At 43.9% G+C, this 15076-nt stretch overlaps 1 protein-coding gene across 1 annotated transcript; it reads right to left on the minus strand.

Annotated features, from left to right (window-relative positions):
- Positions 1 to 1868: 1868 nt before the first annotated feature.
- LOC128419444 (potassium channel subfamily K member 16-like) lies at positions 1869 to 14181 on the minus strand. Its single transcript, XM_053400180.1, has 6 exons — positions 14061 to 14181; positions 11771 to 11971; positions 8692 to 8815; positions 6540 to 6703; positions 4403 to 4565; positions 1869 to 2138 (listed from the first exon to the last, which is right to left on the minus strand). The coding sequence occupies exons 2-6, from the start codon at positions 11963 to 11965 to the stop codon at positions 1978 to 1980; spliced, it is 807 nt and encodes a 268-aa protein (XP_053256155.1). The 5' UTR covers positions 11966 to 11971; positions 14061 to 14181; the 3' UTR covers positions 1869 to 1977.
- Positions 14182 to 15076: the final 895 nt, after the last annotated feature.

Consider the following 15076-nt stretch of genomic DNA (forward strand, 5'->3'; position numbering starts at 1 on the left):
ATGTGGGACGTAACTCACCCAAGTTCCCTCAATATTGTGGACCATTGTTCTTTGAATATTGTTGAAACAGAACATGGTTCAAATTCTGCATTGGGTTGAGATGAAATCTCTCCTAACCCGGATAAATAAATTAGAACTCTTCCCCCCCCCCAACATATATTTTTTTCAAGGGGAAAAAGAAGAAACAATTTAGCACAGCATCCACAATGTCTTCCATCTGCAAAGTATGTTTTATCTATGCATATAGAATGTTTTTGTTGTGTGTTTCTCTGGGTATTACAGTCATACCTCGTGTTGCATTTGCTTCAGGTTGAGCGTTTTCAGGTTGCTTCCGGGTTTTAGCACTCACGCATGTGCAGACACACAAAATGGCATCACTTGCATGCGCAGACGCGGCGAATCATGAACCGCGCACGCGGGTTGTATTTTGCTTATGTTGCGAACGGGACTCCGGAACGGATCCCGTTCTCAGCCAGAGGTACCACTGTATAGAAATTACATTGAGTGCCACTTTCAAATCAAAGTCCAACTTTGAGAAGCCTTTAACTCCTGGCCATGCTAGGCACATCACAAGGGGTGTGTGTGAGAGATTGTCCGCATGTTATTAAATTGTCTTTATTTGGGGCATCTTCTGTTTCTGCACAAAGCATGTGTTGCTGCCACCTGTGCACATATATGCGCATATCTCCATAGCAAAGCTATATTTAGATTATCTTCTTTATGGTGTGCTTTTTTCTTTGTCTTCTAGTGGAGGCCCGAGGTCTTAAGCATTCAGAATTCCCCACTCATTGTCCTGCAATTCCATATTTCAGGGGCGGTTATACTTCAGCTGTGACCAACTCCCAGTTTGTGAGTTTGATCTGGCCCCGAGACAATTTTTTTCTGGCCCTTCAGTACCCTCTACTGTTTTTGGCGATGTCACATATATTTAAATAGTGAGTGAGGCTCAGCGCCCTGATGGGGTGTCCTGGGAGGGGGAAGTTTGAATGCCCATATATTTTTTGATAAGGAGGGGTGCAGTTACCACCTCCACCTAAGCTGGTCTCCACTGCTCTCGTGGGGGGGGGTTGTGTCTCTGTGCATGTCTGCCTGTGTGTGTGCACACGGAGGCGTTCACACATGTGAGGGTGTGCAGCGCCCACTGGAAGGGAGAAGCCAGTGTGGTCCTCAAGCCAGAAAATTCCACCACCCCCCTCCCACTTTACATGGGGACCCTTTGTCTGTCCTGATGTTGGACGAAAATGCCCCTTAGAACCATGGAATCATAGAGCTGCAGAATTGGAAGGGGTTCCAAGGGTCATCTAGTCCAACCCCCTGCAATGCAGGAATCTCAACTAAAGCATCCAGGACAGATGGCCATCCAACCTCTGCTGAAAAACCTTCAAGGAAGGAAAGTCCACCACCTTCCGAAGGAGCCTGTTCCACTGCTGAACAGCTCTTACTGTCAGAAAGTTCTTCCTGATGTTTAGTTCAAATCTCCCTTTTTGTGACTTGAAGCCATTGGTATAAGTTCTCCCTTCCAGATCAGGTGAAAGCAAACATGCTCTCTCTTCCATGTGACAGCCCTTGAGATATTTGAAGATGTCTCTCATATCTCCCCCAGTCCCCTTTTCCAGAATAAAAATACCCAGGTCCTTCAACCACTCCTCATAAGGCTTGGTTTCCAAACTCTTGATCATCTTGGTTGCTCTCCACTACACACATTCCAGTTTTGAGAATCCAAGTAAGACCCACCCTCCCTCTCTTGGTTGCAGAATACCAGGCTATTTCACAGTTTATTAGGAACTGCATAACCTAAAGAGCAACTAGTGAGTTTTTAAGGAATCAGCAGGCTGTCACAATGGCATAAAATTATAAAAAGCTCAACCGAAATCCTTGAGGACAACTGATTTTTATGTCAGTCTCCACCTGAATGAAATGATAAATTCTTCTCCAGTGGACATGTAGCAGACTGACTCCTTTGGGGCGGTGTTATTTTTACCCTCTGCTGCTTTTTTGTGAGCTTGGTTTTGGATCCACAGGTGCCAGGAATGAAGATACCAGTTCAAACAGCACAGCTATCCAGGCCAGACCAATGATGATCCAAATGGCTGAGAGCAGCCGGTAGCCCGGAAAATAGGTTCTGTCCTGCTTCTTCCCTGGAGACACAGAGAAAAGCAACAATAATGTGTGAGGAGGTGATTTAAAGGACCCGCCAACTCAGTTTATCCAGACCTCATTAGGTCATGTTCACACCATACGTTTAAGACATTTCTACCACTGAATTGTGGGAAGATGAACACAGGAAACTGCCAATGTCCTTATTATTGCCTATTCATTATGGTTTGGGCACATGGTGCTGTTTGAGCCTATAAAAGCTTTGGTGTGGTTGCGCTACCACATTCCCAATCAGTGCACATCCTGTAAATTCCTGCATATATATATATATATATATATATATATATATATATATATATGGTAAAGGGACCCCTGACCGTTAGGTCTAGTCGTGACCGACTCTGGGGTTGCGGCGCTCATCTCGCTTTATTGGCCGAGGGAGCCGACGTACAGCTTCCGGGTAATGTGGCCAACATGACTAAGCCACTTCTGGCGAACCAGAGCAGCACACGGAAACGCTGTTTACCTTCCCGCCGGAGCGGTACCTATTTATCTACTTGCACTTTGACGTGCTTTCGAACTGCTAGGTTGGGAGGAGCAGGGACCGAGCAATGGGAGCTCACCCCGTTGCAGGGATTCGAACCGCCAACCTTCTGATCGGCAAGTCCTAGGCTCTGTGGTTTAACCCACAGCGCCACCTGCGTCATATATATATTATATATATATTATAATATATAATAATAATAATAACATAATGTTGTATCTTGTTGTTTTATTTGTATACCACCTCCACTCAGGGAGGCTTCCAGCATATATAAAAACATTATAAAACATAAAGCGTTAAGAATCTCCCTATACAGGGGTGCCTTAAGATGTCTTCTAAAGGTTGTGTAGTTCTTTATCTCCTTGACATCTTCCTGGTTCCCTGTAACCTCACTTCTTGCAGTGAGGGAACCACCAGAAGGCCCTCGGCACTGGACCTCAGTGTCCGGGCTAAACAATGGGGGTGGAGTTGTAGTTCCAACCAAGAGAAAGGTGCAAAATCACTGTCCAGTAAAACATATTGAGCATTTTCCTTTCTTTCATCCAGCCCAACCCTCTGCAATGCAGGAATCTCAGCTAAAGCATCCATGACAGATGGCTATCCAACCTCTGCTTAAAATACCACAGGGAAAGAGAGTCCACCACCTCTCAAGGGAGTCTATTGCACGGCCGAACCACTCTTACTGTCAGAAATTTTTAATGAATGTTCAGTCAGAATCTCGTTTCTTGTAACCTGAAACCATTGGTTTGAGTCCTACCTTCAAGAGCAGGAGAGAAGAAGCATGCTCCCTCTTCCATGTGACGGCCCTTAATATATTTGAAGATGGCTATCATATCTCCTCTCAGTCTCTTCTTTTCCAGGCTAAACATAGCCAGCTCCTTCAACCATTCCTCATAAGGCTTGGTTTCCAGACTCTTGATCATCTTGGCTGCCCTTCTCTGCACATGTTCCAATTTGTCAACAGCCCAGAACTGGACCCAGTATTCCAGATTGTCAGATTGTTCTGACCAAGCAGAATAGAGTGGTACTATTCCTTCTCTTGATCTGGACACTGTACTTCTGTTGATGCAGCCTAGAATACCGTTAGCTTTTTTTCCTACTGTATCACACGGTTGACTCATGTTAAGCTTGTGGTCCACCAAGACCCCTAGATCCTTTTCACATGTACTGTTAGTAAGCCAGGTGTCCCCCATCCTATATTTGTGCAGATGCTTCTTCCTGACTAAGTGCAGAACCTGACATTTATCCCTATTGAAATGCATTTTGTTAGCTTGTGCCCAGTTCTCCAATCTGTTAAGGTCATTTTGAATTGTGATTCTGTCTTCTGTGGCATTAGCTACTCTTCCGAGTTCAGTGTCATCTGTACATTTGAGAAGCATCCTCTCAGTTCATTCAACCAAGCATTTATAAAGATGTTGAACAACAACAGGTCCAGAACAGAACCCGGTGGCACCCTACTTGTCACTTTTTTCCAGGATGTCAAGGAACCATTAATTACTCTTTGGGATAGCTTCTGTAAATCTGGAGCTGTTCCTGGGAAATAGGGATACTTGGAGGGTCTGTACTTGAGAAACTTAAAATATGGTTTGGGTTCCAGATTATAATCATTGCAAGTCATCTTTTGTGTGAAACCTGAACTGAGCTTTCATATTCTTCAGTCGAGCAGATTGGTTCCCACTAGTACCTTGAGGCCCCAGACGACTTAGCTTTATCTCTAAAACCAGTTAAGCTCACAATATGAAAGTATTTTGAAAGCCTTACCAATTAGATAGTCTCCAAAACCAATGGTGCTGAGTGTAATAAATGTAAAATAGATAGCTTCATAATAACTCCAATCCTCCACCCGTTGAAAGAGGAATGATGGCAAAATAAGAAACACTATAATTCCCATAGCCACGAACAAGATAAAATATCTTGCTGAATTCTAAAAGATAAAGAAAAAAAGAAAAGAAATAAGGTAGGTTTGATGCAACAGAGCTCAGTTTTCTTGGCTTCCAGCCATGCACAGGGATTTTAGGCTGCATTAACAGATAAATAACAATAATTCCATCCTAGTTAGACTTCATCTGGAGCACAATACCCAGTTCTACATTCACATGCAAGTGCTTGGTTCACATCTATTCACTGGGAACCTACATCCTTTTCTTTTGGATTGCTGTGTAGGTAAGCTACAGTCTAAGAACCTCCTTTTAAATTTCTCCAAGACAGGCTCCAGGAGAGGAGATGGTGGCTGCTTTGGCCACAAACTAAGGCATGGTTTGGCTTAGCATTTTGTCCAAACCCAGGCTCATTTTTTGTGCCTGCAGACAAAGCACAAGCTGTAAACAAAACAGAAACCTTTGTTTTAGAAAGAGGCAAGTATCTAAAAGCCTTGGTCTGTCGTAATCCCGTGTTAACATGGCAAACTTGATTTTCTAAACCTTGAAAAAAATGGTGACGATGCAATTTTTGTTCACTTGTACGTTGTTGCATACACCCTTGCACCCACGACCATTTTGGAGAGTTAAGAACAATAAATTCCATGAATTTGAGAAGATATATTTTGCAAATTTATCCCAGAGCCATTTTCACTAGATGCAAACAGCTGTATTCCAAAAATCTGTGCTTCTTGAAACAAATAATTTGGGAAGTTTCTCTCATTCCTATTTGAAGGCAGAGCTCGAGTTTATCTTCCTCATTTAATTAGAGGGCATAATGCACAATTTTTTCTTGTCTTCCTACTATTATAGAAGCAGCTAATTATATATGTATATGTATATGTATATGAAATATAATAGATATAAGAAGAGCCCTGCTGGATCAGGCAAGGGCCCTTCTAGTTGAGGATTCTGTTCTCATCGAAGCTGACCAGAGGAAACCTGCCCACAGGAAACCTGCATACAGGACCCGAGTGCAGCAGCAGTCTATGTTGGCCTCAGTCTTGTGACTGCTAGATTAGAAACCATCTCTAGATAAAGTAACTGAATTACCGTATTTTTTGCACCGTAACACTCACTTTTTTCCTCCTAGAAAGTAAGGGGAAATGTCTGTGCGTGTTATGGAGCGAATGCCTATGCGTGGCGGGATCTGCTGCAGTCGTGAGCAGAGGATCCATGGTTCCCCTTCCTTCCCTCCTCCGTGGCTCGCTTTGAAACAGCAAAGTGGGAGAAGAGCCGCTGAGTGGGGAGGAGAGAGGGACAGAGAGCCTGCTTCTTTAAAGGAGCAAAGCGGGAGAGGTGAGATGCCGCTTACATGAGTGTAAGCGGCTCCTGTCCGGTTGGTTCCTTTAAAGCAAGCAGGCTCTCGGTCCCTCTCTCCTCCCCATTCAGCTCGCTAAATAGCAGCAAAGTTTTTCAGCTCGCTAAGCTGGGGATGAGCAGGGAGGAGGGAGAAAAGCAGAGCCTGCTTGCTTTAAAGGAGCAAAGCGGGAGAGGAGAGGAGCCTTCTCCCCTTATACCCCTCTTCTGCATTATTAGCAGCATCCTTCTCCACCCACCCCACGCGTGCTCCTTGTCCCTTGAGTGCTTTTCCTTCCCTCCCCACTTAAAACGTGGTTACAAAGCACGGATCCACATGGATCCTCAGGATTTTTGCACTGGGTCAACCCAAATTCACCATCAGATCACATAGCATGTGCATGGCTACATCTTGCACCAAAAAAATCACACACCCACTGTTGCCTGGGGCCGCAGTGGTGCAAAAACGTGGTTACAAAGCATGGATCCACATGGATCCTCAGAATTTTTGCATTGGGCTACTCCAAACTCACTGTCAGATCACATGTCTGTGGCCACAGCATGAACCACAAAAATAATACACCCACTGTTTCGTTTAGAATATTTTTTTTCTTGTTTTCCTCCTCTAAAAACTATGTGCGTGTTATGGTGGGGTGCGTGTTATAGAGCGAAAAATACTGTACCTTGTTTTCTTTCCCATGCACTTTCTCTGCACAGCTTTCGAAGACTCCTGAGACTAAAAAGCCAATATAGTTCAAGCAGAGGAGGCAGAAGGGGATTCCAAAGAGAGCAAAAATGACACAAAAGATCTGACCTTCTTTTGTTTGGGGACAGAGGTTTCCATAGCCTGTTGTAAGATTAAGAAAGGGTTGCAAAGGACGTCAGCAACTATCGACTTGCCAATTACCTTCAGATTTTTCAGTTCTTCAAAATTTGTGATACAGTTACTGGATTAAAAATGAATTACAAAATACTTATCTCTTTTGGGATAAATTTAGAAATGTATTTGATGATATGTCTTTGATGATGAATTTGGGCATGCAAGGAGCATCTTAGATAGAGGAACCACCCTTTTGCCCAGATACCCCATAATAGCCCTGAAGGTAAGTCTTCAGGGCATCTGCAGTGAGGAGGGAAAAGAGTTCCTCCATTCGTCACCATCAGTTGGCTAGAATCAGTTGCAATTCCCAAGTCCCTAAATTCTTTCAAGAACGCTCTAAGAATATGATTTCTTTCCATTGCGGTGTGACCTGACCTGATCAGTATGCCCAGGTGAGAGCTGGGATAGATAAGGGTTAAACTCTACCTCTGATAGAGGGCTCTGAATCTTTTCTCCCTTATTCCCACCTTCTTTCCTTCTTTCTTTCTTTCCTTCCTTCCTTCCTTCCTTGCTTGCTTCCTTCCTTCTTTGATTTATTTATTTATTTGTTATTTATTTATTGATTTCTCTCTGTGTGTGTTTCTTCTTTTCTTTTACTTTATATCAGTTTGGTTTTTATTGCATTGTATGTTGAAAAGTTTCAATAACTAAGCAGCATACTCCATGCATCTGTAAGGACCAGACTTGAGTTGTTTTCAGCTGAGATCCTATGAAGATTTTGCCAAGCACCAGGAATAATCAGAGAACCAATTAGAAAACTAATAGTATCTACTGATCCAGATTCTCAAGTGGACAGAGTCAAGAAATGAAGCCTCCTGGGATACCTCAAGTTCAGAAGCTGAGAAACAGATAAGCCCTTTTCTTGTGTCTCAGAAGCTGCAGCTTTATGGCCTGAACTCGAAGTGCAGATTAGTTTATCCCTAGCACACTTGAATCAACAGTTTGTGCTTCACACCAGAAAGCTTCACTAGAGCTTTCCAAACTGTGTGTCACGACAAGTTACCGTAGTCTGTCAGCTGCGGTGTGTACTGTAGGTGTGTCATGCAAACGCTACAGAGGGGTTAGTTTAACCACCAGTTTGCTAGTAAAACTGAATTATTGTGTTACAAATTGATGCATGTATAAAAAGTGTGTCATCAACATGAAAAGTTTTGAAAGTTCTGGATTAAACAGTTCTGGATTAAGCTCTGGATTAAAGGGACGCGGGTGGTGCTGTGGGTTAAACCACAGAGCCTAGGACTTGCTGATCAGAAGGTCGGCAGTTCGAATCCCCGCAACGGGGTGAGCTCCCATTGTTCGGTCCCTGCTCCTGCCAACCTAGCAGTTCGAAAGCACGTCAAAGTGCAAGTAGATAAATAGGTACCGCTCCAGCAGGAAGGTAAACGGCGTTTTTGTGTGCTGCTCTGGTTCGCCAGAAGCGGCTTAGTCATGCTGGCCACATGACCCGGAAGCTGTATGCCGGCTCCCTTGGCCAATAAAGCGAGATGAGCACCGCAACCCCAGAGTCGGTCGCGACTGGACCTAATGGTCAGGGGTCCCTTTACCTTAATAAGGTACCTTAATAATAACCTTTACCTTAATAAGGTAGGTTCTCCCACTCATTCAGTGCATGGTTTTCTGCATCCAGACAAAAAGGGTGTGTGGTTTCTGGTGCATTGTGTAGCTTACTGGAAAGAAGTTGCAATCCTATGCAAATTTATTGAGGAGCAAGTCCCACTGAATGCATAGGGTTGTGCTGAGAGAGACGGATTTGCATTAGGTTGACCCCAGAAGGGTGGGGAATAAATAACTAATCAGGGAATGGTCTTGTTGGGCATACAATAAATGAACAATTTATTTGGCCAGAAAGGGCAAGGCAAAGATGAGATGTGAAGGATGATGAAGGAGCAAAAGCGAGAGCAGTTGAATGCCCTTCATATTATATTTGGGGAGAAGCCAAAACCAAATGACAGTACCTATTGTGGCTAACATAGTGCCCACGAAGAAGAAAGAATTAGTGAAATCCCAGCTGCTCCTCTGTTTGTCATGAGGATGGGTTCCAACTGGATCTATTCCCATGTGAACAGCTCTTACCAGTCTCTGCAATTGAAGGCAAGACTCAGTTTGAATATTCCAACAATAAGAATAGCCTCTCCTCTGATTATCACCAGATACTGCTAACCAAATCGCTATGCATTCAGAAGGGAAGTTCTTGTGGATCAGTTTAGCACGTTCTTCCCCCAGGGGCCAGCCCAATGCTCATGGGAAGCCCACAAACAGGACCTGAGCACAACAGCCCTCCCCTCACTTGTCACCCCCAGTAACTGGTAGGCATAGGGCTTTTGCTTACTTAACTTTTTCTCTACTCTTTCCAGGCAAAGGCCCACACTCCAAGGGGTGCTTGTTGTGGTTTGCACCAAGCTTTCCCAGTGAAAACTGTGATCTATGTTTGAGTTGTTGAGAGTGATTCAGTGGTTTCACCCTCAAAGCTTAGTAATAAAGTAGACTCCTTACACAAGACTTGAAAACAAGTCTTGACTGGTCAGGATGGCAACTTGGGCTTTTTTTCAGCAGGAACTCTCTGGAACTCAGTTCTGGCACCTCTCAAGTAGGCGCCTTTGCCATTATAGGAGAAGGAGGGAGGTGTTCATGGTGAGTTCCAGGAACTTCCGATACCTCTTTTCCTAGAAAAATAGCCTGATGACAACTGTATAACAAACTGTATTGTTTATATATCAAGTTCAATACTAAGTGTTTCTCTCCCTTGAGCCCAAGAGAGGGTTTGGTCTTCTTGCTCCAAAAACACACTTTTGTAGCAATGCATAAATCATTACCCCTTGGCTTGCCTGTCTTACTAAATTCTTTTGGACAGAGTCTGCTTGGAGTATTGGCTCTCCCATATTCTCAGTCAACAAAACAATGGTGAGACTACCCCATCTCCCACCCTCTGTTCGAAGGCACAAACACACTTTTCAAGGCAGTTAACCAGACAATAATTGAGCTTTTCTGTGACCTTGAACAGAGTCACCTGTTTTGCAACTGCTATATGATGTATGTTCTCCTTTCCCCCATATTATCTTTACAAAATACGTTTCCCAGCAAATACAGAACAGTCCTACCTTGGTTCTCGGATACCTTGGTACTCGGCTCCCGAATGCCACAAACCCTGAAGTGAGTGTTCTGGTTTGCGAATGTTTTTCGTAAGCCAAAAGTCTGACACAGCTTCCATGGCTTCTGATTGAGTGCAGGATGCGTCTGCAGCCAATTGGAAGCCACACCTTTGTTTTCAAACCGTTTCAGGAGTCGAATGGACTACTGGAATGGATTAAGTATGATAACCAAGGTTCAACTGTACACATATTAACAAAAACCCACACTTTATAGCTGAATTGGAAGAAACATAAATTTGGGTTTTCCGTGGCAATGATTCAGCTTTTCTGGGACCTTGATTGGAATCACCTCTTTTGCAGCTACTACGTGACGTATGTTCTCCTTTCCCTAAATTATTCTTTGCAAAATACAGTACAATACAACAACAAATATTATTATTATTATTATTATTATTATTATTATTATTATTATTATTATTATTATTTGTACCCCACCCATCCCGGTTTAAAAACCGCGCTCAGGGCAGCTAAAAACAATATAAAACATTGATTAAAATGTGACTTATTAAGAGCATAAAACAGCATAGAATACAACATAAAATGCAGCATCAATAAAATTCAAAAATCCAGGGGTCATTTTTGGAAGGAAAAAAACCCAGTCAGTAGACATTGATTGATCAGCAGGGCTAACCGGCCATGTTGGTCCTACTGGGGCCAGCAAGGAGAACAAGGAAGCATTTAAATGTGGGGTCCCAGAAAGGGTTTCTTCAGAGAAGAGGAAAGGGAAAAGGGAATAGAGGATCAGGCTAATTCAGATTGAAGGCCAGGCGGAATAACTCTGTCTTACAGGCCCTGCAGAAGGAGATTACCGTATTTTTCGCTCTATAACACGCACATAGTTTTTAGAGGAGGAAAATCCGTAGGCATGCCACCCGTAGGCATTCCCTCCATAACACGCACAGACATTTCCCCTTACTTTCTAGGAGGAAAAAAGTGAGTGTTAGGGTGCAAAAAATACGGTAAGTCCTGCAGGGCCCTAGTCTCATGGGACAGAGCATCCCACCATGTCGGAGCCCTCACTGAAAAAGCCCTGGCCCTGGTGAAGGATAGTCTGGCTTTCTTAGTGCCTGGGACCTTTAAGCTATTATTATTCATGGACCTTAGGGTCCTCTGTGGGTACGTACGAGGGTCCTAGGCTGCATAGGGCTTTAAAGGTCAAAAAACAGCACCTTAAACTTGACCCTGTACTCCAACAGGAGCCAATGCAGCTGGTAGAGCCCTGAGTGGATATGCTCCCATGGCAAGGACCCCATGAGGAGCCTCGCTGCAGCATTCTGCACCCACTGGAGTTTATGGGACAGTTTCAAGTACATCCCCGCATAGAGTTACAGTAGTCAAGCATGGAGGTGACCGTCGCATGGATCACTGTGGCCAGGTTGGAGCGGGAAAGGTAAGGGACCAACTGCTTCATACGGTACAAATACTAACAAAAACCTGCTCCTTATAACTGAATCAGAGCAAACGTCAATTTGGGTTTACAATGGATTGTCGTTAACAAGCTGGTTTTCACAAGGAAAGCCCCAGAGTAATGAAATGGTGCTCAGACACGGAGCTTTAAATCATGGCCAGGCCTGGAAAGAGTGGAAGAAAGCTCAGTGTGGAGAAGCCCATGCTGCCTTCAACAGTGTTGGCAGAACAGAGCCGTAATGGCTAGTAGCCATTCCTTGTCTTATCCTCCAACAATCTGCCTAATCCTCCATGGGGATAAATTTTCACATGCAGAAGGAAGGGTGAGTCCTTATGGTTCTATGCTGGCCACTGATTCTGTCCCCACCTCAATTCTCACCTCCTAAACTGTATTCCCCCCATATATACTTTCTGACCTCCTAACCTCTGGTGTCATGCCACGGTCATCCCTTTCAGTCTTGCTAAAGTAATGGCTTACCTGTATGAATACCTCCACCTCGTCTGGGCTGAGAGCGGTGTAGTTCGAAAAAAATTCCTCTTTCATGTGAAAAATTGCTTCTTCTATTCTTTTGTGGTGATCGTTCTCCAGAAGCTCGAAGACGAAGGCACCCATCACCATGTAAGTCATGTAGCCAGCCAGCAGTAGGACGCCCTGTGCCCTGCTCACAAACATGTTGTTCTGTGAAGGAATGAGATCCAAGGAAGAAGTAGACTCAAGAATGACTATAGTTTAGTCAGCAAGTCCATATTTTTCTTGACCCAGACTCAAGCGTACAGCCCCATAGCTGGGCACTCTCCATAGCTGGGCCCAAGCTAACCAAATGAATTTCAGTAGGGACAAATGTACGGTTCTGCACTTAGGCAGGAAGAACCAGATGTACAAATAGAAGATGGGGGACACATGGCTAAATAGCAGTAAATGTGAAAAGGATTCAGGGGTCTTGGTGGAGCACAAGCTGAACATGAGTTAACAGTGTGATATTAATACCATGAGATTTATCTAAATTAGCATCATTAAACATCAACAAAATATATCATGAGGTATCAGTGGATATCGACAAATGGCAGTCATTGAACCTGACTCTGTGGGAAAAAGTCAGTGCTCTTAAAATGAACATAATAGCTAGACTAGTTTATATCTTAAGAGGAATTCCAATTGACATACCAAGAAAGGAAGAGGAAGAGGTGGATGAATTTGGGTATATTAATGTTAGACCAGATGATAAAGAGGATGTATTATATATATTCTGTTTTAGGAGATAGATACAGATTACCTACAAATGCTCAATGGCACTATCTCCAGACAAAACGCTTGCTAACCACCATCTACAGACGAGCAGCTTTTACAGCCTCAGAGAACCCAAAGATATTGAAGCAGTTGATTAATTCTCATGCAACAAAGGGCCATCAACATATATAAATCTTTGTTACTAGCAAACCAATTTGATATACAGGTATTGAGGGAGGGATGGAATAAAGAATTAGAGACCTCAGTTTTGAGCTCACAGTGGGAAACTCTTTTTAAGTGCTTTAACAGGGGTTCTCTGGACCTTAAATTGAGGTTCATACAACACAAAATAATATTTTGAATATACTGGACCCCATCACGTTTGTTTAAAAAAGGGCTAGCTAAGGTATCTAACTGTTGGAGATGCAGTCAGTACAATGTTTTCCCAAAACCTATGTGTTTTTCATTGTCCTATATTGAAAGATTTTAGGCAGATGGTAACAGAAACTATCAACAGAACTGTATGGAATAATCTGACATTTACAGTGCAAATTGAATTGTATACCCAGCAGATGGAACCTTACAAAAGGACAATATGAGTGGTGTTTCTGTGCCCTTAAAGGTAAAGGTACCCCTGCCCGTACAGGCCAGTCTTGACAGACTCTAGGGTGGTGCGCCCATCTCACTCAAGAGGCCGGGGGCCAGCGCTGTCCGGAGACACTTCTGGGTCACGTGGCCAGCGTGATGAAGCTGCATCTGGCGAGCCAGCGCAGCACACAGAAACGCCGTTTACCTTCCCACCAGTAAGCGGTCCCTATTTATCTACTTGCACCCGGGGGTGCTTTCGAACTGCTAGGTTGGCAGGCGCTGGGACCAAGCAACGGGAGCGCACCCCACCGCGGGGATTTGAACCGCCGACCTTTCGATCAGCAAGCCCTAGGCGCTGAGGCTTTTACCCACAGCGCCACCCGCGTCCCTTCTGTGCCCTTACCATGGCAAAAAGACGGATACTGATGAATTGGAAAAATAAAAATGAGGCTTCCTTCTACCTTGCATTGAAGACAAACTCGCAAAATATGAACAACTTGCATATAAATGCAGACTTGCCACGGATAAATCAAAGGATATTTTGAACCCATTCTTACAAATACCATAATAGGTTAAAATTAAAAATTAAAATATAGTCCAGTAGCACCTTAGAGACCAACTAGGTTTGTTCTAGGTATAAGCTTTTGTGTGCATGCACACTTCTTCAGATACACCAGATACACATCTGAAGAATGTGTATTACACATCTGAAGAATGTCTTGGACATGCAGTGTTAGGAACATTGTATGTCCAACACATTTTCCCTTTCCGGGTTTGGTTTGGTTTGGTTTTTTTAAGAAATAGAGTTCATTGAGAAACATGGAGGGACAAAACCAGGAGGCTTTGTCAAGGTGGAGCTAGTGTGTTTCCCCACATCCATAACCAGCCCAGGGGTCATTTGGAGGAGGGAACTGAAAGGAGGGGAGAGGTCTTTGCTTGGCTCCTCACTCACCCTGATAGGGTCCTTTGATTTTAATTCTTCTTAAATTATCCACTTCATCAACTCCCAGTATTTGATGGGAGAGTCTCAGTGGCTTCCTTTTACTGGGTAGCTATTTGGGAGGAACAGCTTATCCCCCTCCCCCATGGGCTCTATGAGGTCATGAGTACATTACCCTCTTTTACTTACCTGGTCCTCTGTGAGGTCACCACCTCTGTACCTGCTGGGCTGCTGATAGCCTCTCTAGGTCTGAGAGGCTGGTGGGAAGATCAGCCCACAGTATTTTAGAAATGTATAGGGAGCAAGCTCTGATGAGCAATGGGAATGCTCATCAGATTTGCAGATGGCACCAAACTGGGAGGGTAGCTAATGCCACAGCAAAAAGAATCAGAATTTAGGGTTGCCATTTGTCCTCTTTTTCATGGGCAGAGTCATCATAGCAATCCATAGTTAAAAGCAGAAGTCAACAAATGTGTCCTCTTTTTTGCAACCCAACATTGAGCCCCAGCTAACAAAATGAATTTCAATGGGGACAAATGTCAGGTTCTGCACTTAGGAAGAAAGAACAAGATACACAAATATAGGATAGGGGGCACCTAGTTTATTGGCAGTACATGTGAAAAGGATCTAGGTGTTTTGGTGGACCACACACTGAACATGAGTCAATAGTGTGATGCAGCAGCAAAGCTAATGCTATTGTTTAACCCTCAGAATGAATAAATGCTAGGATTTTGATTGATTGCGATATGGATTAAAATACAAACTGCAGAGCTGTTCCAGATAGAGAATTCCTGGGCCTGCTTATGGAAATAAACCTCGCTGACCTACAGCTAGCAAGAGTACAATAGGAGCCATTAACAATGCAAGGGAACTTCCCTTTTGCCCCTAAAGGTAAAGGACCCCTGGCAGTTATGTCCAGTTGCGGACGACTCTGGGGATGCGGCACTCATCTCGCTTTACTGGCCGAGGGAGCTGACATTTGTCCGCAGACAGTTTTTCCAGGTCATGCGGCCAGCATGACTAAGCCG

This window comes from Podarcis raffonei, chromosome 1, assembly GCF_027172205.1.
Source record: "Podarcis raffonei isolate rPodRaf1 chromosome 1, rPodRaf1.pri, whole genome shotgun sequence".
NCBI lineage: Eukaryota > Metazoa > Chordata > Lepidosauria > Squamata > Lacertidae > Podarcis > Podarcis raffonei.